Below are 25,232 nucleotides of genomic sequence, written 5' to 3'. Positions count from 1 at the left end.
CATTTTGTTAAAAAAAAAATTATTATGTTTTTAATATATAACATTTGTGGTTAATGTTGAAAGAGATTTGTTACCTGACATTCCAGGCAGTAGTAAAGTCCGGGTTTAGTAACAGTACTGTGGATGTGATGTCAACCAGTGCTGAGTGGAGAGACACAGCTCTGATTAGATCTTCTGTTCTTGTCATCATTACGTCCTCGTCGTGTAATGGTATGACCCAGCGAATGTTCAAATAAGACACGGCCTTACCCTCACGGTCCAGCCACTGCTTGCGTTGTCGATAGAGCAGCAGCTTGTTGTGCACGTAGGGCAGTAGGAACTTCACGCACCAGCTTTCCACCCCGAGCTTATTCTCCACCAGGACGATGGGGCTTCTGTTGTACCTAGCCTCCGGGCATGGGATGAGCCCGATCTCATCTCTATGGTCAAAATAAAACGCGTCATGACAAAAATCAAACACAGCCAAAATTCTTGGGGTGCCTTCACTTATGGAGCATTTCATCTGTTTAAATCGAACCTTGATGTTTCAAACACATGATGGAATTACACGAGGATGCGGACCAAAATAACCGATCTGACTGTCTCTGGGACGCGGTCTCAGTACGCTTCCAAGTCAACTCTAGCATGGTTCATTTTCAACAAGAAAGTAATCCAACTCTGATTGCATCCAACTGCAGGAAGGGAATAAAATGTATATTATAGGATGCATGCAACCTTTTCCATGAGGCACAAACTTAGCCGAAGGTTAAAAATACCATGCTGTAGAAATGACGCGTGTTCTCAAGGTTTGGATGGACAGACACTGGATACAAAACACAAACTGTTTTAAACTATGTATTTGCATAATTACCCATCAATTTATTTAGTGACAGCTCTGTCTCTGTAGTTAATGCTGTCGCCTCACAGTAAAAAGGTTCTTGGTTCGAACCTCATGGCCGACGGGAGCCTTTCTGTGTCTGTATAGGTTTCCCCCACAGTCCAAAGACATGCAGGTTAGGTACAATGGGGCCACTGTAATTGGCACAATTTGTAGTGGTTTCCCAGCCATAAGGTATGTACACATACACACACCTATGGCAAAGCTAAAAAAAAAAAAGGTACCCCATGGGTACATGTGGCTGCTGTTTATAAATACAATTGTTTTCTGATTCCATGTCCATACAGTAAATACAGCATATATATTTACTCCATGAGGCAGTAGCCACAAAAATGAAGCGCAATCCAAAAATGAAGAATTTAAAAATCACAGAAGGAAAATACTCCAAGTGTCTGTACTTTATATTATTCTACTCTTACCCCTTACAGTTTCCGAAACTGAAACCTCTGAACTGAGGCTGACATACACACGCTATCGCCATGACCAAAACTCTAATTTCCTGGAAATGGCCCGGCACTAGAGCTCAGCAGTCTTTTTTCAACAACTTCCCGTAACAACTCCGAAGTGCGTCACATCTACATCACACATGGGACCACTGGCTGAAGAAGGTGAGGAAAGGGGAACAACCTGGAGTATATTTTAAAATATGAACACACTTTCCCTCGGTAATAATCATAAACATGCCAGAAAGCGATTTATTTAGTCCATTTATTTTGAATAGTGAACCGAATTGTATACATTCACTGGCCATTAACAGGAACACCTGTATGTGCACGCGGTATTGTTACACTCATTCTTACATCACGATGATGCAGTAGCCACAATAAATTAATTTTAATTAAAATCTATCTTCTCGGGGGCGTCGTGGCTCAGGTGGTTAAGGCGCCATACCATGAATGCGGGCGACCCGGGTTCGATTCCGGCCCGAGGTCATTTCCCGATCCCTTCCCGTCTCTCTCTCTCCTGCTCATTTCCTGTCTCTACACTGTCCTATCCAATAAAGGTGCAAAAAGCCCAAAAAAATATCTTTAAAAAAAAAAAAAAAAAATCTATCTTCTCTCCATGATCCAGGTGGTTTGAGATAATGCATGCACTTGGCAAAGATTTGCTCACTTTACCTCCTCCATATTTCATTTAACATCTTTTGCGATCCGATCCACTGAAGTATTTTATAATCGTGACGGTACAGTACAGTACGTGATGCTCACGGACTGACCCTGAAGGTTAAAACATGCTGTCACATCCGTAACATTTCCCATAACATGGCAACAGAAGCTCGTAGAGGCTCAGCCAGGTTACAGCAAGGATGCAATCCTGTACTCAGAGCTCCGATCGATATATGATCAATGTTGGATCAAAAATGGATAAAGAAGGGATTGACACATCCCTGCTTCCTTTATATGACCCAGATCTAAGCTGACTCTGTGCTGTCAGCTAGCTGGGACAGTTACAACCTTGGGGACAGACTAATGAGGACTCGGGTCACTGAGCATCATGCATTTGGGTTGCCTGAAAAAACAAGAGGAGTTTAGTCAGTAGTTTAGCTTTATGGTTTATAGGGAAAAGTATTATTCATATGGCAGGAATGCCCTTTAGTCCTAGGATGCAAGAAAAAGAAAGAAAAGAACAGCTGTGACAGACAACAAGAAAGCAAATAGCAATCTGAGTTACATTTGATTTCAGCTTTCAGTCTGGTGTCAGTTTCTGTGCAGGTTGTTGAACCATACAACATCATTCTTAGGTGTTTACTACAGAAGAAAACAAATAACTTGTTTATAAAATAAAGTCAGAAGGCAGGACAGGGTCTCTCCTCAGTTTAACACAGCTCGTCTCAGATCCACCTGTCCACCAAACAGCTAGCTTAGCTCCCAGAAGTAGTTTACAGGATTAGCACGCGCCAAACTCTGCATTCGCGCGAGTGAACATATAAAAACTATAAAGCACAAAAAACCGACGATTAAAATTGAAACCAAAGATACATACATGCCAGGGTTTCTCTTAAAAGCGTTAGTGATATCTTTAACAACTCTCTGGACCAAGACATCCACCTCCTCTTCCGACTCGGCCATTTTCAGAGCGCCAGTGACGTCAGCACGAGTGACTCACCTCATCCGGGACATTGACAAGCTTTCGCGCATGCGCACACTCGAGTTTGACATGGCAACAAGATAAGGTGGCGTCATTAGAAACGTCCTCGCGCCTTGCTTTTTATGGAATCAGTTTTGTGCCAAAATGTTCATACAATGCTTTTGAAATATCACACAAAAACGACAAATCAAAATACAAAAAACCAAAAAAAAAGTCAATTTTTTTAGACTGGCAAACAAATTATTCGTGTAATCGTGCAAAATATCAGCCTATTACTCTTCAGAAACCTTTTATTTTTGTTCTGCGTCTTTCTCAGTTTTGTTTGACGTAATGTATTTTGGTTGCGATTCCAGCTTTCTCGTTTGCGCTCCCTGACTTTTTGCTTGCAGTTTTGGCACAAACTTCACGTGTGGGCGGGCTGTCCAGGAATGCATTCCTATTGGCTAACTTGTGTTTGACTGACAGCTACGCTCAGCCATTCCCTACTCGGATTCTGGCGGACTGTTTGGCGAGTGACTGATTCATTGACGGTAAACAAGGATCGAGTGGACTTCAGTGGCGACTATGATATTGAATTGATTTGTCGTTTTTGTGTGATATTTCAAAAGTATTGTATGAACATTTTGGCACAAAATTGATTCCATAGCTTTTGGGTAAACAGAAATAAAGTGAAGGATGAGTACAGGAGTGTGAAAATCTGGTGCTAATTTCAGTATAACAATGAATTGCAGCAGGAAAACCTTGATTTCAGACCGGTGTGTTATTTTAAAAAAATGAATGAATGATAAGTCTATGTTTACTCCTGAGTGAATATAATGAAACAGCTCAAAATAACAGTTCCTCTGTTTTATAAAGGCACAAAAACAGGGAGGCAGAACCAAAAGACTATGATATCTCTGTATGCCCTGATGGACAAAGAAAATTACTCAAGTCAACATACAAATATTTTTGGCACGCACTTGGAAACAGTAAATGCTCATTGTACTGAGATTGAGCATCTCATCTCATCATCTCTAGCCGCTTTATCCTGTTCTACAGGGTCGCAGGCAAGCTGGAGCCTATCCCAGCTGACTACAGGCGAAAGGCAGGGTACACCCTGGACAAGTCGCCAGGTCATCATATTCACACCTACGGTCAATTTAGAGTCACCAGTTAACCTAACCTGCATGTCTTTGGACTGTGGGGGAAACCGGAGCACCCGGAGGAAACCCACGCGGACACGGGGAGAACATGCAAACTCCACACAGAAAGGCCCTCGCTGGCCACGGGGCTTGAACCCGGACCTTCTTGCTGTGAGGCGACAGCGCTAACCACTACACCACCATGTCGCCCGAGATTGAGTATTTATTTAAAGCACATTTAATAGTAATATTAAGTCATATATGTCCAGATTATTCCCAGAGAATTCATGTTATCATGTCAGTAACAAAGGGCGGCGCGGTGGTGTAGCGGCTACAGTAAAAAGGTTCTGGGTTTGAGGGCGGCACGGTGATGTAGTAACTGTCGCCTTACAGCAAGAAGGTCCTGGGTTCGAGCCCAGTGGCCGACGGGGGCCTTTCTGTGTGGAGTTTGCATGTTCTCCCCCTGTCTGTGTGGGTTTCCTCCGGATGCTCCGGTTTCCCCCCAAAGTCTAAAGACATGCAGGTTAGGCTAATTGGTGGCTCTAAATTGACTGTAGGTATGAATGTGAGTGTGAATGGTTATTTGTCTCTGTGTCAACCCTGCCTTTTGCCCATAGTCAGATGGGATAGGCTCCAGCTTGCCTGCAACCCTGTAGAATAGGATAAGCGGCTACAGATAATGGATGGATGGGTTCTGGGTTTGAACTTAGTGGGCGATGAGGGCCTTTCTGCGTGGAGTTTGTATGTTCTCCCCATGTCTGTGTGGGTTTCCTCTGGGTGCTCCAGTTTCCTCCACAGTCCAAAGACATGCAGGTTAGGCTAATTGGTGGCTCTAAATTAACCGTAGGTGTGAGTGTGAATGGTTGTTTGCCTCTATGTGTCAGCCCTGCGATGATCTGGCGACTTGTCCAGGGTGTACCCCACCTCTCGTCCATAGTCAGCTGGGATAGGCTCCAGCTTGCCTGCGACCTTGCACAGGATAAGCGGCTACAGATAATGGATGGATGTCAGTAACACTATTTAATCAAATAGACAAAATCTTTAGCTTTCTTTCTGTTTTGTTTTTCTCCTCTTAACCCTTTCACCACTGCAGACCTGCTGTTCTGGTCTCACTGTAGGAGGTAAACCCCTACTACAAGAAAGGCTTAATTATTTTGCTTATTATTTGCTCATTTTGTTCATTTAATTAAAAAAAAACATGCTTGGAACAAAAAAAAATTGCCCAGAATGTTAAATAGTTTCAGTTATTAATTGCCACATGCTTAATAATTCTACAAAATATTAAGATAGTTTAAGGATTTTATATTTCATTAGTTTTTGGTTAAAAATTAATGTCATGTGACCTTATTGACTGGATTTCGTCACTACTAATGCCTTTTGTGATTACTAATGCATATATCAAGGATGCGCGCTGCAAAGTAGCTCTTACAACTCCTTCTTACGGGTGTATTCAGGAAAACCACATACAGAGACAACATTCGTTGCTTAAAAGCATCTTTAAACTCCTTCTTTAGCCCTAAAGTGCAACATTATTGGGAAACTACACCAGTAAAGCGATTTAGTGGACCATGTGCACCATGAAATGCCTGACATGAGCAACAAAACTCTATTTACTCCCTGAAAGAGTCTGAACCAATGTACTTGCAACAGTCAAGCTTTTAGTGAAAGTGAGGAAAGTTTCACCTCACCACATTCTCCTTTTAAGGCTTAAAAGGTAAAGTGTTTTCCCTGTGCCTGCCCATTATTTTACCAATCAAGAGCTTAATTTCCCTTATAAATTGGCATGTGGCTGAGTGAGTGGTACTTGGCATGCGCAATGGAAGTGAAAAAACCAAACATGGACGTCTGCATTCCCTAAAGACGACTTGTCCATTTTGCTGGATGCTGTGGAACAGCACAAAGAAGCGCTGTTCAGGAATATCTAAGAACCGTCTGCAAATAAAATGAAGACGCAATTGTGGAGGTCCATCGCAGTAAAAGTCAGTGCTTCAAGGAGTGCAGAAGACGTCAGCAAGAAGTGGCAGGACTTCTCCAGCCAAGCGAAGAGGTGGGGAGCAGAAGTGAGGAGAGAGAGAAGGAAAGTGGCTTGCCTGATCCCAGAAAAAGAATGGGTCCTCGGTATAATGGAGTAAACAGCCATAGAGGGCCTACCTGGAGGTGTTGATGTCTGTGGAAAGGAGGTATCTATATCATCACCTGCCTCCTCATCCCCTGGACCCTCTCAGCTCACCGCTTTCCTTCCTGCAAGCAGCTAGAGTCCAGCTGGCTGAGAGTGTCAGTGCAGCCCGGAGTGCCTCAACATTCAGCAGGAGTGGCTCCAGTTGCTCAAGACATGCACAACCAAAGGGAGAGGCATCATCAAGAGCTGACGGCCCTTAAACAGGCAAAACTAGGCCTGTTGGCCAGATGAGTGAAGCTGGCAGAGGCACAGTTTCAGAGGCCCTCTATTTCAGTGCGAGTTATTCTGCCCACTGAGCAGGCTTGTAGTACTCAAGTCCAGAACTCGGACTCAAGTCCGACTTGTGCCCTAATTTTAAGGACTCGTGACTTGGACTTGAGCACTGATGACTCAGACTTGGACTCGGACTCGTACATTAACTGCATTCGGACTCATAAATTGAAGACGAGGGCTCAGATTTTTTTCTTTATTTTTTGTAACATGGCATAATAATTTGGCATAAGATATTTTTATCTACATTAATTTTTATACTGGCGGCACGGTGGTGTAGTGGTTAGCGCTGTCGCCTCACAGCAAGAAGGTCCTGGGTTCGAGCCCCGGGGCCGGCGAGGGCCTTTCTGTGTGGAGTTTGCATGTTCTCCCCGTGTCCGCGTGGGTTTCCTCCGGGTGCTCCGGTTTCCCCCACAGTCCAAAGACATGCAGGTTAGGTCAACTGGTGACTCTAAATTGACCGTAGGTGTGAATGTGAGTGTGAATGGTTGTCTGTGTCTATGTGTCAGCCCTGTGATGACCTGGCGACTTGTCCAGGGTGTACCCCGCCTTTCGCCCATAGTCAGCTGGGATAGGCTCCAGCTTGTCTGCGACCCTGTAGAAAGATAAAGCGGCTAGAGATAATGAGATGAGATGAATTTTTATACTAATTTCATGCAAGAGAGTCACACCTGCGCGCCTTGGCAGTGTGCATCAGATAGACTCTTGGGCGCATTCTGGACAGTGCACGCACCAAGCGGACTCTCACATGCGCCATAAACAACTCGCACCTGCACAGGATTAGGGCACAATCAGCATGCCTTTATAAAAACTGTGAAAACACACTTACTTTGCGAAGTATTGAGTTGCACTGCTGACACATTACCAAGCCTTATTTCCTTGTTCAGTTTCCTGATCTCTGATTTCCTGTTTCTTGTCTTTGATTCTGCCGAGTCTACGATAGCCTGTTTGTGCTTCGCTCAACCTGTTGCTTGTTTCACTGTTTTACGATTTTGCCTGCCATTCTGGATTGTTTACCTGTCTTCACTTGTATTAATAAACACACCTTCTGCACTTACATCCATCTCCCAACCGTCTCTGATGGAATACTTCACGCTCCCTGACAAAGAGAATCACATTCACCTGTTCGTATGTCATGTTCAGGAACAAACTAATGTTAATGGTGCTAAAACAGCCACCTTCAAATGGTGCAGTTGGAGTCTTTTTCTCGGACTCGAATTGAAATTTTTTTTAATGACTTGGACTTGAGGGCGGCACGGTGGTGTGGTGGTTAGCACTGTCGCCTCACAGCAAGAAGGTCCGGGTTCGAGCCCCGTGGCCAGCGAGGGCCTTTCTGTGCGGAGTTTGCATGTTCTCCCCGTGTCCGCGTGGGTTTCCTCCGGGTGCTCCGGTTTCCCCCACAGTCCAAAGACATGCAGGTTAGGTTAACTGGTAACTCTAAATTGACCGTAGGTGTGAATGTGAGTGTGAATGGTTGTCTGTGTCTATGCGTCAGCCCTGTGATGACCTGGCAACTTGTCCAGGGTGTACCCCGCCTTTCGCCCGTAGTCAGCTGGGATAGGCTCCAGCTTGCCTGCGACCCTGTAGAAGGATAAAGCGGCTAGAGATAATGAGATGAGATGAGACTTGGACTTGACTTGGATTTGAACACTGGGGACTCAAGACCGGACTCGGACTCGAGGTTTAGTGACTCGACTACAAAACTGCCTCAGAGCAAAGTAATCAATTTTTGTGATTGCATTGTTTATATGGGGCATTTTTATATGATCATGAATTCGAACATTCTTGTCTGTTCCTGTAGATGCTGCACCTGCTGACCAGCATATTTTATCTGAAACATAAAAGGCATGTTGATTAGATTAGATTAGATTAGATTAGATTAGATTAGATTAGATTAGATAAAACTTTATTGATCACTTTGGGAGGGTTCCCTCAGGGAAATTAAGATTCCAGCAGCATCATTACAGATAAACAGGGAAAAGAAATAGAGAAAACTTCTAGATAAATTAAAATAAATTACGTATTTACATATACAAATAGGCGGCACAGTGGTGTAGTGGTTAGCGCTGTCGCCTCACAGCAAGAAGGTCCGGGTTCGAGCCCCGTGGCCGGTGAGGGCCTTTCTGTGCGGAGTTTGCATGCTCTCCCCATGCCCGCGTGGGTTTCCTCCGGGTGCTCCGGTTTCCCCCAAAGTCCAAAGACATGCAGGTTAGGTTAACTGGTGACTCTAAATTGACCGTAGGTGTGAGTGTGAATGGTTGTCTGTGTCTATGTGTCGGCCCTGTGATGACCTGGCGACTTGTCCAGGGTGTACCCCACCTTTCGCCCGTAGTCAGCTGGGATAGGGTCCAGCTTGCCTGCGACCCTGTAGAACAGGATAAAGCGGCTACAGATAATGAGATGAGAAGATATGGGGAAGGGGGGTAGAAGTGGGGTTAGGGTAAGTGTGTGTGGGGGGGAAGCAGGAAAGATATTGCACTTTATATGGCAATGCCTTTTCCTTTTTTCAGTAAATCTTTTCATTTCACTTGAGTGCTGTTTTTATTTATTTTTGCCTTGTTCTTAAAAATCTTACATGCAATATTCCTTCATCAATGCAATATTGTAACTGCTCTTCACAATGGCAAGTTGGCAGTGTTTTGCGCTTGTACATACACAATGTTACAAGTGCAGCAATTTGTCTCATTTATGTCACAAAATTAGATAATCCTTGCCTAACGGGGTTAAATGTGATTAAAATCAATGTAACATTACAATATCCATATGTAATTCCATAACATACAGAAATCCAATCATAATTTGATGCGTATATTTATTTAATAATTAACTTGATGTATCGCTCCATTGTGTGTAGTTGTCGATGTTGATTTTAAAAGTAACTCAGTCAATTACACAGGGAAATAAATACTGAAGTATGAGTGAAAACTACTGTGGCGAGAATGTGTGGAGACAGAAATCTTAGTTTCTCAGTTGTTAGCCTGTGCTACTTGCTCTCAATAGCACTGAATTGACTGCGCTAGTGTTGGCCTTTGCTAAAACTACTGATGAACGCTACACCGGCTGGAAGGTAACTGCATTGCCACGCTGATGGCACAGAGTTGCGGGTAAGCTCACGTTGGCCTTCAAGAATGCTGATATGAAGAGTGTGTATGTATGTATAATAATAATAATAATAATAATAATATTGGCTGGCTTTTTTTCGTGGTCTATCAGATATATTCCATTCAGCGAGCATGATACTGAACACGTTTTTGACTTGTTCAGTATCATGCTAGCTGAATGGAATATATCTGATAGACCACGAAAAAAAAGCCAGCCAATATTATTTAATTATGTCACTCAGATCCATCATGTATTTTGTATGAAAAATGTGAGTTTTTCAACATGAGAAGATGAAATTCATATCTTTAAGCTAATGTGTGATTTTCTTTTTATTATACAGACACAGTCACAAACAAAAAGTACACAAATTTATCAAAACAATTAATCGATTTCTTCCTGAGTGACATATAGAGATTAATGTCATGGTTTTGGTTCTCCATGTCTCGGATGGAGCTTGTATGAACAATAAAAGTGACCTTTTTCCCAGTAAAACACATCTATCTATCTATCTATCTATCTATCTATCTATCTATCTATCTATCTATCTATCTGTGTATATATATATATATATATATATATATATATATATATATATATATATATATATATATATATACACACAGATATATATATATATATATATATATATATATATATATATATATATATATATTAGTGCTGTCAAAAATGTCGCGTTATTAACGCGTTAACTTGACTCAATTTTAACGGCGATAATTTTTTTTATCGCGAGATTAACGCTCTGTGACATGATGTAGCTTTTTCATAAGCTTTTGAAACTGCCAGGAACTTGGAACAGAGACTTTGCTTAGAAAAACGATAGCAGCTAGACTGTAATGAGAGAGACAGAGATCTAACAGCAAAAATAAACTCAGCCACAAAAGTTTAAAAAAAGATAACATTTAATGTGAGGGAATTTTAATGAATGAACATTATTATTCTCTGTGTTTCTGTATGTTGAGCTCAGGTGACTTAATGGATGAACATTATTATTCTCTGTGTTTCTGTATGTTGAACTAAAGTGGCTTAGTTACTAAGAAGAGATGTTTTTTTCTCATGATGTAACCACCTTTCCTGACCTTGGTGGTGATAAGCAGGGCGCTTGAGCTCTCCCTAACTCGCATCCGCCTGCACATACCAGAGCACGCCAGGTGCACTCATTAGTAAAACTTCATAGAAAATCTTGAGCCAATCACGTGAAGACACAAGCAGTGAGCGAATGCTTCCAGAGTATAATAGATAACAGCCACTAAAACACAACTCAGTGCGCGTACTCTCGGCATCATCAGAAGTGATGTCTTCTTCTATTCTTCTCTTTCCTTTCCTATTTTATATATCTTTATATGATCTACTATAATAAATGACTGAAAAGACAACTGTTAAGCGTTCTGAAGTGTTTATTAGAAATTTCCATTACATTTAATATTAAAATTAATATCCTAAGAAAGTGGGCGGCACGGTGGTGTAGTGGTTAGCGCTGTCGCCTCACAGCAAGAAGGTCCTGGGTTCGAGCCCCGGGGCCGGCGAGGGCCTTTCTGTGCGGAGTTTGCATGTTCTCCCCGTGTCCGCGTGGGTTTCCTCCGGGTGCTCCGGTTTCCCCCACAGTCCAAAGACATGCAGGTTAGGTTAACTGGTGACTCTAAATTGACCGTAGGTGTGAATGTGAGTGTGAATGGTTGTCTGTGTCTATGTGTCAGCCCTGTGATGACCTGGCGACTTGTCCAGGGTGTACCCCGCCTTTCGCCCATAGTCAGCTGGGATAGGCTCCAGCTTGCCTGCGACCCTGTAGAAGGATAAAGCGGGTAGAGATAATGAGATGAGATGAGATGAGATCCTAAGAAAGTGACTAAACAGTTGTATCACAAGCTTTAAGTGATATTAGTCACATTAAAAGTATGTAAAATTAATTAACAATGAACCACTGGATCTGAAAGAAAAGCACTGGCAGAATTTAATACATTTATTTAACCTTTTAAATTCTAACATTTCCATGTAAAAGTAGGAAAAAGTGTAAAAACACAATGTTAATAAATTTACAATGGAATAAATATCAACATATCAACCATAATGTTCAGTAAAGTAATAAATCTTACCCTTTGACTTGATTAAATCGGCTCAATCATGCTTCCATGTAGTAAATGCAGGAAGTTGGCTTTATCACATGACAGCAAATGAAGTAAAATCCTTGTGTCTCTGAAACTCATTTTTTCATTTGCATTCTTTCATGTGCAACTCACGAAAAATGTGGATAACATATAACTAGTGTGTGGCAACTAAAGTTGCTGGTGGGCTTTAACTGATTATTTGGTTAAAAATCTGCTTTTTCACAGGACTGGGGAACAACCACCCAACTGGCTCATTCAAAGAGAGTGCATGAGGTCAAAGACACTGCAAAATCAATGGTGCAGGCTGACTGTTTCCACTCTCTGGTGTTTGACAGGTAAAGCAGGCCCATTAAGTTTTCTTTTAGGGATGAATTAAAAATCTTATTCTTTGTACTACAACCCCAATTCCCAAAAAGTTGGGACAAAGTACAAATTGTAAATAAAAACGGAATGCAATGATGTGGAAGCTTCAAAATTCCATATTTTATTCAGAATAGAACATAGATGACATATCAAATGTTTAAACTGAGAAAATGTATCATTTAAAGAGAAAAATTAGGTGATTTTTAAATTTCATGACAACAACACATCTCAAAAAAGTTGGGACAAGGCCATGTTTACCACTGTGAGACATCCCCTTTTCTCTTTACAACAGTCTGTAAATGTCTGGGGACTGAGGAGACAAGTTGCTCAAGTTTAGGGATAGGAATGTTAACCCATTCTTGTCTAATGTAGGATTCTAGTTGCTCAACTGTCTTAGGTCTTTTTTGTCGTATCTTCCGTTTTATGATGCGCCAAATGTTTTCTATGGGTGAAAGATCTGGACTGCAGGCTGGCCTGTTCAGTACCCGAACCCTTCTTCTACGCAGCCATGATGCTGTAATTGATGCAGTATGTGGTTTGGCATCGTCATGTTGGAAAATGCAAGGTCTTCCCTGAAAGAGACGTCATCTGGATGGGAGCATATGTTGCTCTAGAACCTGGATATACCTTTCAGCATTGATGGTGTCTTTCCAGATGTGTAAGCTGCCCATGCCACACGCACTAATGCAACCCCATACCATCAGAGATGCAGGCTTCTGAACTGAGCGCAGATAACAACTTTCCATCAAGAACTTCAAATTTTGATTCATCTGACCACAGAACAGTTTTCCACTTTGCCACAGTCCATTTTAAATGAGCCTTGGTCCAGAGAAGACATCTGCACTTCTGGATCATGTTTAAATATGGCTTCTTCTTTGAACTATAGAGTTTTAGCTGGCAACGGTGGATGGCACGGTGAACTGTGTTCATAGATAATGTTCTCTGGAAATATTCCTGAGCCCATTTTGTGATTTCCAATACAGAAGCATGCCTGTATGTGATGAAGTGCCGTCTAAGGGCCCGAAGATCACGGGCACCCAGTTTGGTTTTCCGGCCTTGACCCTTACGCACAGAGATTCTTCCAGATTCTCTGAATCTTTTGATGATATTATGCACTGTAGATGATGATATGTTCAAACTCTGCAGTTTTACACTGTCGAACTCCTTTCTGATATTGCTCCACTATTTGTCGGCGCAGAATTAGGGGGATTGGTGATCCTCTTCCCATCTTTACTTCTGAGAGCCGCTGCCACTCCAAGATGCTCTTTTTATACCCAGTCATGTTAATGACCTATTGCCAATTGACCTAATGAGCTGCAATTTGGTCCTCCAGCTGTTCCTTTTTTGTACCTTTAACTTTTCCAGCCTCTTATTGCCCCTGTCCCAACTTTTTTGAGATGTGTTGCTGTCATGAAATTTCAAATGAGCCAATATTTGGCATGAAATTTCAGAATGTCTCACTTTCGACATTTGATATGTTGTCTGTGTTCTATTGTGAATACAGTATCAGTTTTTGAGATTTGTAAATTATTGCATTCCGTTTTTATTTACAATTTGTACTTTGTCCCAACTTTTTTGGAATCGGGGTTGTACTAGTTACTGCAGTGACTGTTTTTAAATGAGGGATTCTTGCTCCATTGGTGGCACAGTGGTGTAGTGGTTAGCACTGTCCCCTCACAGCAAGAAGGTTCTGGGTTTGAGCCCAGTGGCCAGCGAGGGCCTTTCTGTGTGGAGTTTGCATGTTCTCCCTGTGTCTGTGTGGGTTTCATCCAGGTGCTCCGGTTTCCCCCACAGTCCAAAGACATGCAGGTTAGGTTAATTGGTGGCTTTAAATTGACCGTAGGTGTGAATGTGAGTGTGAATGGTTGTTTGTCTTTATGTGTCGGCCCTGCGATGATCTGGCGATTTGTCCAAGGTGTACCCCGCCTCTCGCCCATAGTCAGCTGGGATAGGCTCCAGTTTGCTTGCGATCCTACATGGAATAACTGCCAGTTACGGATAATGGATGGAAATGGTTCTCCACACCCAATGCGGAGAGTTTGAGGATTTCCTCGTCTCGTCTTCATCTGCTTATCCGGGGCCGGGTCGTGGAGGCAGCAGTCTGAGCATGGAAGCCCAAATTTCCCTTTCCCCAGACACCTCGGCCAGCTCCTCAGGAAGAACACCGAGGCGTTCCCAGGCCAGCCGAGAGACATAGTCCCTCCAGCGTGTCCTGGGTCTTCCCCAGGGCCTCCTCTCGGGGGGACATGCTTGGAACACCTCCCCAGGGAGGCGTCCAGGAGGCATCCGAAAGAGATGCCCGAGCCACCTCAGCTGATTCCTCTTGATGTGGAGGAGCAGCGGCTCTACTCCGAGCTCCTCCCGAGTGACTGTGCTTCTCACCCTATATCTAAGGGAGCGCCCAGCCACCCTGCGAAGGAAACTCATTTCGGCCGCTTGTATCCGCGATCTTGTTCTTTCGGTCATTACCCAAAGCTCATGACCATAGGTGAGAGTCGGAACGTAGATCGACCGGTAAATCGAGAGCTTCGCCTTTTGGCTCAGCTCCTTCTTCACCACGACGGACCGGTAAAGCGACCGCATCACTGCGGAGGCTGCACCAATCCGCCTGTCGATCTCACGCTCTATCCTTCCCTCACTCGTGAACAAGATCCCGAGATACTTAAACTCCTCCACTTGAGGATTTCCTGCTTTTTTTTAAATCATTCTTAGCTGATCAGTTGCAGCAGCAACTTGTGACCATAAGTTCTAGTAGGGCAACATTAATAACAAAATGAAGTGAGATGATAACGCACTTGACTTATGCTATAGGCTACTATCTAGTGAACTTTTTAGAGTAACCTGTAATAGGCAGTTGAAAATCAAGAACATACAGTTATTCAGCGTACAGTCTAGCAGCTCCACATACCTTTATTTAACTATGGCCAATACTGCAGGTGTGTTTGCCAGGTTTCAGCTAAATCTGTGGCCCAACTACATCTCAAATACCAAAGAACATACTTGAAACTAACACAAATTTGTAAATTTGGACACAGGAAATGAAGAGCACTTTTTCTTCTTTTTGCCTTTGCGAGGAAAACAAGGTCACTGTGATGCACACACATTTCTGATCTACTCCATTATCCCCTTTCCCTCCCCCAATCTTTGCAATATATCTTTCAGGAAAAATGGACACATCGTTTGCACGTCCTCTGGTGTAGTGGTTAGCACTGTTGCCTCACAGCAAGAAGGTTCTGGGTTCGAGCCCAGTGGCCGACAAGGGCCTTTCTGTGTGGAGTTTGCATGTTCTCCCCGTGTCTGCATGGGTTTCCTCTGGGTGCTCCGGTTTCCCCCACAGTTCAAAGACTTGCAGGTTAGGTTAGCATGAGGCAACCTTGGGCTGAAGTGCCCTTGAGCAAGGTACCTAACCCCCAACTGCTCCCCGGGCACTGTAGCATGGCTGCCCACTGCTCTGAGTATGTGTGTGTGCTCATTGCTCACTTGTGTGTGTGCATGCGTGTGTTCACTGCTTCAGATGGGTTAAATGCAGAGGATAAATTTCACTGAGCTTGAGTGTGCATGTGATAAAGGCTTCTTTTTCTCTGCTCCTCCACTGAAAATCTTCAAACAGTGCCTATGGGGCACCATGATTCCTGCCCCAGTGGGCCTCCATTAGTGTTTATTGCAATTCCCATTTTTGACCACTAGGTGCTATAATAACTTTGTGGAACTAAAAGGGGCAGTGAGCATGCTGCCCTAAGATCACACAACATCTAGAAAGGTGTGCAAATCAATGGAATATCAGCTTATATCTGTCAAATAGCAGCATTCTTTTAAGTTATTCAATCAAAATATGTAATTAGTATATAAAGAGAATTTAAAATGTATGGACTTTTGAAAGAGGACTTTTTGAAGATTAAAAGTAGACGGTCTTTCAATTTCAGAAAATCGGTGAAATGTAGTTCCCTCTGAAATTTGGTCATTGTGATATATGTTTATTTCTGTAATATCTAAAAAAAAAAAAAACAGGCCATTCTGTGGCTGGGAAGTTATTTAATTTGAAGGGATTCCCAAGCAAATAATGCACATGAAATCGCTCTCTTCACGCAGTCAAGCAGACAGAGGAAGTCTGTGTGCATATGTGCATGTTTACCTGTCATCTTCTTCTTCTTCTTCTTCTTCTCTTGGGTTTTATGTCAGCTGGCATCCAGTGTTGCATTACTGCCATTTACAGGTTTACCTTGACCGTGCACTGACAATTACATCATTCTGTCTCTAAATGAACAGCTGATCACACCGAGGTGCTCGCTGACCGGCGATATTTATTAGTTTGGTCCTGCGTTTCTTTTCCTTCGCAACATAATGTCTTTTCTTCTTGCTTTCCGTTACTGTAGTCGGTCTTTCACATTTCATTCACATCCTCCATTTTTCTCTCCTGTTTCAAATTTGTATCCCACAATGCCTTGCGCGAACGGGGAAAGCCGACTATGTGATGCATGACGTAGTGTCTTGTATTGCGTTGCGGTGAAGCAAGAAATAATAGTGGAGAATTTAGGGCCATGTGGCCATAAATTCATTAATTGTTCTATTTTTTAAAAATCTAATAAAATTGGAAGTCTGTGATTCGAATTCAGTAGCTTTCGGTCCACTAAACAAAAATAATTGGGTGTCAGGAAAAATTCTTTTTATGACCTACACCTGAAAAATCTGAAAGTCAGTCTACCTTTAACATTCATTAAATGGCTGATGCATATGGTGGACAAGCCACTGATCAGTTTGATCCTGTAAGAAGTTACAGAGTCCATTGGACAAGGGGGTTTTGATCTGATGTGATCTCAGCTCAAACACCTCAGGTTCTTCTCTCCTATGCTATGATAAAATGTTACCACAAATATCCCAGCCATCATAGTCAAAAAGATTTGTCTGGTCTCACTTTCACACCATTTCCATACTTGTACTAGGATGTTAATCAAATCTGGAAGTTGATTAAATCATAGGATTAGAATAAGAGCAGATTTAAAAAGCAGCCATATCAGTGAACAGGATGCCAACTGTTTGCATATGGGTAATAATTCCTGTTGCTCTGGGTTCAGTCTTACTCCTCTGAACTGGAGGTATTTTTCAGCCTTGCTACTGCTGCTGTTGGAATAAAAACATTCATGTTTTCCACCAAGTTTGAAGAAGTCTATTTTTCCACTTCCAATCCCCAGTTAATAAAAGAACATCCTCGAAAAATCCTCACAAGGATTTTGTGGGGGTAGTAAACAGTACAAAGAGTATTTTATCTGATATCCTTAAAATGTTCCAAGAAGAGCTTTCTGCAGCTTGTAAGAGATGCCTCTCAGTGTCAAAACATATATAGAGCAGGTTTATAGTTTTTATAAAGTGAACAAAACCTTTTCACGTCATGCAGTGGAACAAAATCAAACATCTGCTTACAAGTCCACATCTGTAGTCTGAGTATTATATAATCCTGCTCATACTGTCAACTAGTCTCCTATTGGAGACATTTTTTTTCTGCAGAAAACAGGAATATCTGGCACATTTGTCCTATCCTGCTATCAACCAAACTGTAATGCAAAGTAAGTAAGGGTAGTACTTCACTCTACTATTTTACTTGACTCTTCTTGATGTTAAAATGCTTTTTTTTTTCTTATGAGTGCCTGAGTTTGTAACTGGTGAGAAGCCTGTTTTTTCACTTTGATGCCCAGTAGAGGGTAATAGTGATCTTGTTATTCTTTGCAATAAATCAAGTTTATTTGTACAGCGCTTTTAACAATAAACATTGTCGCAAAGCAGCTTTACAGAATTTGAACGACTTAAAACATGAGCTAATTTTATCCCTAATCTATCCCCAATGAGCAAGCCTGTGGCGACGGTGGCAAGGAAAAACTCCCTCAGACGACATGAGGAAGAAACCTCGAGAGGAACCAGACTCAAAAGGGAACCCATCCTCATTTGGGCAACAACAGACAGCCTGACTATAATATTAACAGTTTTAACAGGTATAACCCTCAACTGTCCTCATGGGGCCGTCCTTCACAGGAGTGGGGCGATAAAACTCCGACCAGACACAGGGCACCAGGATGGACCAAGCAGGTCCGAGGGGCAGAAGAGGCCAGCATCTCAGTCCCAGGATCAACATGTAACTCAGAGGGACAGATGGGGGGGGAAGAGAGAGAGAGAAAGAAAACACATTGTTAGGTATGCCCTAAAAATGACAAGTATTAAATCTGTGTGGTAGGCTCGCAGAGACGAGAGTCTTTACATCAGGCATAACACACAATGGCATGTTAATATGGTAAAAAATATATCATGACCTGCTCTGGCTGGATGCTTGATTGGGTGATGGGAGCACACTCCTCAGCAATGATGAGATGCAGATGGGACCCTTTGGGCTGGCCAAGACAATTCAGTTACATTTCACTGGGTCTGGGACATGTGACAGAATGTCTGACGGCCGATTCCCTGCAGGCTATGATAGCCAGTCGAGGTCCCCACCGTCTCCACCAAAAGATTTCCTGTTGACTCCATGTAACTCAGAGGGACAGATTTGGGGTGGGGGGGAGAGAAAGAAAACACAGGTGGTTAGGTATGCCCAATGTCACCTGAATAAGTAGGAACAGTATACATATTGCACCGAGTACAAGCAGGGACTCCGGCAACTAACTATGACAGCATAACTAAAAGGAGAGAGCCAGAAGGTAACACAGGCATGAGGGAGCCCCGGGACATAAAGCAGCAGCCACTACACCGTCAACAAACTCGAGTGAGCAAGCGAGTGGGGACTGACAGCATCCATACATCCCAGTTTACCAAAACACTCTATGTCTGAGGACCCTCCAGATCTACTCCTTTACCTCATAAACACCATTAACAAAAGGCTTGACTAAACAGATATGTTTTCAGCCTAGACTTAAACGCTGAGACTGTGTCTGATTCCCGAACGCTACTTGGAAGGCTGTTCCATAACAGTGGGGCTTTGTAAGAAAAGGCTCTGCCCCCTGATGTAGCCTTCACTATACGAGGTACCAGCAGATAGCCTGCACCTTTTGATTTAAGTAGGCGTGGCAGGTCATAGAGGAGCAGAAGTTCACTCAGGTACTGTGGTGCGAGACCATTTAGTGCTTTAAAGGTCAATAGTAGTATTTTATAATCAATACGAAATTTGATTGGGAGCCAATGCAGTGTGGATAAGACAGGCGTGATGTGGTCATATTTTCTAGTTCTAGTAAGGACTCTTGCTGCGGCATTTTGAACTAACTGGAGCTTGTTTATGCACTTATTGGAACATCCAGACAGTAAGGCATTACAATAATCCAACCTGGAGGTAACGAAAGCATTAAGAGTAATAATGTAAGTATCTGTCCATGATAAATATATGTACAACCCCAATTCCATAAATTTGGGACACTGTGTAAAACGTAAATAAAATAAAACAGAATATAACAATTTGCAAGTCACGGAAACCCTATATTTCATTGAAAATAGTACAAAGACAGCATATCAAATGTTGAAACTGAGAAATTTTATTGGATTTAAAAAATATATGCTCATTTTGAATTTGATGTCAGCAACACGTTTTAGAAAAGTTGAGACAGGGGAAACAAAAGACTGCAAAAGTTGTATAATGTTTAAAAAAATAATTTGGTGAATTGGCGACAGGTCAGTAACATGATTGGGTATAAAAAGAGCATCCCAGAGAGGCGGAGTCTCTCAGAAGTAAAGATGGGGAGGGGTTCACCGCTCTGTGAAAGACTGCGTGGGCAAACAGTGCAACAGTTTAAAAATAATGTTCCTCAATGTAAAATTGCAAAGAATTTGGGGATCACATCATCTATGGTCCATAATATCATTAAAAGATTCAGAGAATCTGGAGAAATCTCTGTATGTGAGAGACAAGGCTGAAAACTGACAGTGGATGTCTGTGATCTTCAGGCCCTCAGGAGACACTGCATTAAAAGCAGACACGTGTCTGTAGTGGAAATCACTGTATGGGCTCAGTAACACTTCAGAAACCATCGTCTGTGAAAACAGTTCATTACTGCATCCACAAATGCAACTTAAAACCAGATATAAACAATATCCAGAAACCCTGCCACCTTCTCTGGGCCCGAGCTCTTTTACGATGGACTGAGGCAAAGTAGAAAATTGTCCCGAGGTCTGATGAATCAAAAGTAGAAATTCTTTTTAGAAATCATGGACACCACATCCTCCAGGCTAAAGAGGAGAGGGACCATCCGGCTTATCAGTGCACAGTTCAAAGCCCAGCGTCTGTGATGGTATGAGGGTGCATTAGTGCACATGACATGGGTAGCTTGTACATCTGGGAAGGCATCATTAATGCTGAATGATATATACACTTTTCAGAGCAATATGCTGCCATCCAGACAAAATCTTTTTCAGGTAAGGCCTTCCTTCTTTCAGCAAGACAAAGCCAAACCGCTTTCTGCACATATTAAAACCGCATGACTCTGTAGTAAAAGAGTCCGGATGCTAAACTGGCCTGTCTCCAGTCCAGACCTGTCTCCCATTTAAAACATTTGGCACATTATGAAGCCCAAAATATGACCAAGGAGACCCCGAACTGTTGAGCAACTGAAATTCTATATCAGGTAAGAATGGGACATTTCTCTTTCAAAACTACAGCATTTGGTCTCCTTAGTTCCCAAATGTTTACAGACTGGTGATGCACCCAGTGCTAACATGCCCCGTCCCAATTTTTTTGAAATCTGCTGATGACATCAAATTCAAAACGAGCATATATTTTTCAAAAAACAATAAAATTTCTCAGTTTCAACATTTGACATGTTGTCTTTGTTTCAATGAAATATAGGGGTTATGTGATTTTGCAAATCGTCATATTCTGTTTTTATTTACGTTTTACATAATGTCCCAAATTTATGGAATTGAGGTTGTAATTAAGTGCATTGTGTTTTTATATTGCATGATTTATGCCTACTATATAATTAAAGAAGTAATAGTTTATTGATTACATCTTCAGGTTACTTTCTATTTCTTTTCTCTTTAAGAGGAGAATGTGGAAAATACAACTTTATTCAGCCATTTTCTGATGAATTCCTGATGAACTGAAGCGATACAGTAATTAGCCGTCACAAAGTAGTCATGAAAGGGATCAATATTAACCAGGGGTATTTTGATGGTGGTGATTGATATTGTTTACAAAGGCTCAGGGGTTTAGTCAATCTCATTTCAGTTGCCAGGCTGATTAGTAACAGACTTGCTTTTATAAAACTAAAGAACATTCCAGGGCAGCATGGTGGTGTAGTGGTTAGCACTGTCACCTCACAGCAAGAAGGTTCTGGGTTCAAGCCCAGTGGCTGACAGGGGCCTTTCTGTGTGGAGTTTGCATGTTCTCCCTGTGTCTGCGTGGGTTTCCTCTGGGTGCTCCATTTTCCCCCACAGTCCAAAGACATGCAGGTTAGGCTAATTGGTGGCTCTAAATTGACTGTATAGGTGTGAATGTGAATGGTTGTCTGTCTCTATGTGTCAGCCCTGTGATGATCTGGCAACTTGTCCAGGCTGTACCCCGCCTCTCACCCATAGTCAGCAGGGATAGGCTCCAGCTTGCCCGCGACTCTGCACAGGATAAGCAATTACAGATAATGGATGGATGGATGGATGGATGGATGGATGGATGGATGGAAGAACATTCCAGATTGATCAGAATCTAATGCCATTGTATATATCTTATTTCAGTGAGTTAATTACTACATACGGTATGCATTGGATTACGTTCCCCCTCATTTTCCCACCAAGCAGGCAGTAAGTATACTGTAATAACAGTTTATATGCAATAACATTATTAATGTTATTAAGAGGTTTCTTTCTTTGAGCCAGAGATCAGATCAGCCACTAGATTGATACAGTTTACAGATAATGCAGCTATATTTCTTTTGGAAAAACCTGAATTGTACCAAAAACATTGATTATACAAAAAGATTCATTAGTTGCAGCAACTTGATAGCAGAGACACACGATAACAAATTTGTCCCTGCACTATGGCAGATTATGCCATTGCTCATTTATTCTATCCTGAGGGTTTTTTTTCCATTCATGTTATTTGGATAATATTATTTCATACCATAGCGTGCATTATACAGAATTCTCAATGATGATTAACTTTCAGTAGTTCTGGCTGCAAGAGAAATCACTGGTTTATATTAATGCACTTGTTCTAATATGTTATTTCTATAGTTAAAACGTAAGTGTTTGGGTTCATTGTCCTGTTGTAAGTCCCAAGTCGTGTTCAAGTTTCTGATGGTTTATGCTGAAGAATTCTGAAGTAGTCCTCCTTCTTCATTATTCCATCCACTTTGTGCAATGAACCAGTTCCACTGGCAGCAAAACAGCCCCAGAGCATGATGATCCTACCACCACCAGCTGGTACATGGTGGTCATTGTGGCCAAACAACTCAGTCTTTGTCTCATCTGGCCATACAGCTATCCTCCAGAAGGATTTTTCTTTGTCCGTGAGGTCAGCTTCAAACTTTAGTTAAGCTTGAAGGTGTCAGTTTTGGAGCAGGGGGTTCTTTCTTGGATAGCAGCCTCTTAGTCCATGGTGATCTGAACTGTAGACAGTGATCCATCAGCTTCTAGTTCATAGCAGGGCTGTGCCATGGTGGTTCCCAGGTTGACCATCCAAACCAATTTCCTTTCAGCTGAGGGTGACAGTTTGGGTTTTCTTGAAGCAAAGTGGCTTAGCAAAGTGACTACACTTCACAATAACTTGGATACAATTGTTTGAACTGATCTTGGAATTTGCAGTTGTTTAGGCCCTGTCCACACGGCAACGGATTCAGGTGACTCCGATACAATTGCTTATCGTTTAGGCCTGGCGTCCACACGGCACAGGCGTTTTGGGTGCCCAAAACGCAATCTTTTTGAGAACGGGTTCCAGAGTGGAAAGATCTGGCAACGTTGCCGTTGTGAAGTCGTCTGGATGAGTAGAACGGATTTGTTTACGATGACGTCACAACCACATGACTGTGAGTGCTTCACGCCGGGTAGAAGTGTAACGAATATCACCAGGAAAAAGCCTTACAGAGCACTAGTGAGAGTGAAACACGAGCTTGGATATTATTATTATTATTATTATTATTATTATTATTATTATTATTATTATGTTCAGTGTTAGTTCACAGTAGTAATACAAGAAGCAGAATAGTGACAGTAATAGTGAAGCAAAAACATGCAATTGTACAAACACTGCAGCTCTACAGCAAAATATTCATTTATGAAATGGTCTGATTCTTAACACCAGTAGTGCCAATGATCTTCTCATTGCGATGCGAGTTGTCAACAAATCCTATAACTTGGTTCATGAAACGCGCTTACAAAATATTTTCACTGTGAATATTTATTGTGTAATGGTGCAATCCCGCCAGCAAAAATAGGGGAAAAAAGGAGCGATCTCACCTCTTCAGATGTTGATTTAAGTCCGACAATACATTCCTCAAAAAGGGCGTAGAGGAGCAAATTAATCCAATTTATTCCGGACCATTAAAGACGCCGCCTTCCGCGTAGAATCATACGTCATCCTCGCCGCCATATTGGAGAGGTCAAAGCGGAGAATAAAGATTAGCTGCGTTTAACTGTACCAACAGGTTTACTGTCCAAACGAGATCATATGGGATTACCTTTCACAGGTGAGAAACAACAAATTAATCCATCAACATGTATCATTCAATTTATTCCGGACCATTGAAGACGCCGCCTTCCGCGTAGAATCATACGTCATCCTCGCCGTCATTTTGGATAGGTCAAAGCGGAGAATAAAGATTAGCTGCGTTTAACTGTACCAACAGGTTTTCTGTCCAAACGAGATCACATGGGATTACCTTTCACAGGTGAGACTGGAAAAATACTTTTCATTGTATTTGGTCATTATAATGTAATTTTACAAACAGATTTTCCTGACTTTGTGGCTAATATGAAGTCTCGCGCATAATAGTTTATGCGCATGCGTCGTTACTTCTTCTATTGTTCTGGTGTCTCCGAAGGGACCGTCTTACAGCGCCCCTAGAGGTGTGGCATGTGTATTGCATTGTTTTCAGCAAGCGTTGCGTTGCCATATGGACCTGATATTTTACTGATTGTTGCCCATTTGGACGCAATATATTTTTAAATAACATCTCGTTGCCGTTGTCGTGTGGATGTAGCCTTAGAAATGGCTCCAAGAGACATTCCGGAGTTGTGTATATCTGCAATCCTCTTTCTCAGATCTGCACTGAGCTCCTTAGACTTTCCCATTTTACTGTGTGTTGGTCAATCCAATGAGTGCTGTAAACAAACCTTTTTTATGAAGGCACAGTGAAGCTACCAGCTGTAGTCGATCATGATCATTAACAGTGTGTTAAACAGGATTTGCTCTTTTCAGGGAAACGTGTCTGTTAATCTACACTGGAGATGCAGTAGACAGACGTTAGGTTGAAAACCCTGGAGTATTCCTTCATAGTATCTAAATTACAAATGCTGAATGTAATTCATTGATGTTTCACTGATTAATCTGATTAATGACTCTTTCACGTCCAAAGATGCAAGCCAAGGAACTGACGAACAGGAAGCTGGATTTCAGAAGACGCCAGTCTCAGTTCACTGATGTAGCAGATCATCGGCGGTGGGGCTGGAATACATGGCAGGACTTTAATGACGTGCAGGCTGTAGTCCAGGGAGTGGCAAACTCCCTGCATAGACAAATAAATCTTTCATGTCCATAAGTATAGCCTCCGTCTTCATACCTCCTCTTACTTATTTTGGATTTGGTAGGGCAATATTTAATAAAGTATGCCCTGCTTATGTTTTTCTTTTTATAACTTTCTACTGCCCAAATATTCGTAAATTATGGAATATATAGATAAGTCATCTATACCACCCACCCTGCCCCATCACACATACAGGAAGCTTATATAAACACTGTATAGGCCAGGTCAGTGCTGGAATTTGTTTTCCTTTCCAATGGGAACTGCATATGGCTGAAATAAATCTATTCCTTCGCTCGTATACCCGTTCCTTCCATTATCTATTCAAGTTGAAAATCATTCAACAAGGGTTGTTTATTCCATGCATACAAATTACTGGCTTCACTCCATATTTCCAGTGAGATTTCA

General features: G+C 42.1%; 2 protein-coding genes across 3 annotated transcripts in view; one reads left to right on the top strand and one right to left on the bottom strand.

Annotated features, from left to right (window-relative positions):
- ptar1 (protein prenyltransferase alpha subunit repeat containing 1) overlaps positions 1-2,955 on the bottom strand; it is a 29,451-nt gene extending 26,496 nt beyond the window's left edge. The window contains exons 1-3 of one of the 2 annotated variants that reach the window (XM_060907017.1): positions 2,861-2,955; positions 250-419; positions 75-141 (exon numbers count right to left, since the gene is read on the bottom strand). In XM_060907017.1, coding sequence (XP_060763000.1) covers positions 75-141; positions 250-419; positions 2,861-2,946 — 323 coding nt within the window. In that variant the 5' untranslated portion in view covers positions 2,947-2,955. Of the gene's footprint in view, positions 1-74; positions 420-2,860 lie in introns of both variants that reach the window. The other variant, XM_060907016.1, reaches the window with a different exon arrangement.
- Positions 2,956-3,685: 730 nt separating this feature from the next.
- LOC132872803 (cilia- and flagella-associated protein 95-like) lies at positions 3,686-24,842 on the top strand. The gene is given in 9 exon segments (XM_060907889.1): positions 3,686-3,720; positions 3,821-3,911; positions 3,913-3,933; positions 11,986-12,095; position 13,010; positions 17,626-17,684; positions 21,823-21,841; positions 21,844-21,888; positions 24,660-24,842. Coding segments are annotated over 9 exon segments (564 nt in total).
- The last annotated feature ends 390 nt before the right edge of the window (positions 24,843-25,232 follow it).

This window comes from Neoarius graeffei, chromosome 24, assembly GCF_027579695.1.
Source record: "Neoarius graeffei isolate fNeoGra1 chromosome 24, fNeoGra1.pri, whole genome shotgun sequence".
Lineage (NCBI taxonomy): Eukaryota > Metazoa > Chordata > Actinopteri > Siluriformes > Ariidae > Neoarius > Neoarius graeffei.
The sequence above is the reverse complement of the archived record's forward strand: the minus strand, read 5'-3'. Positions and strand labels throughout refer to the sequence as shown.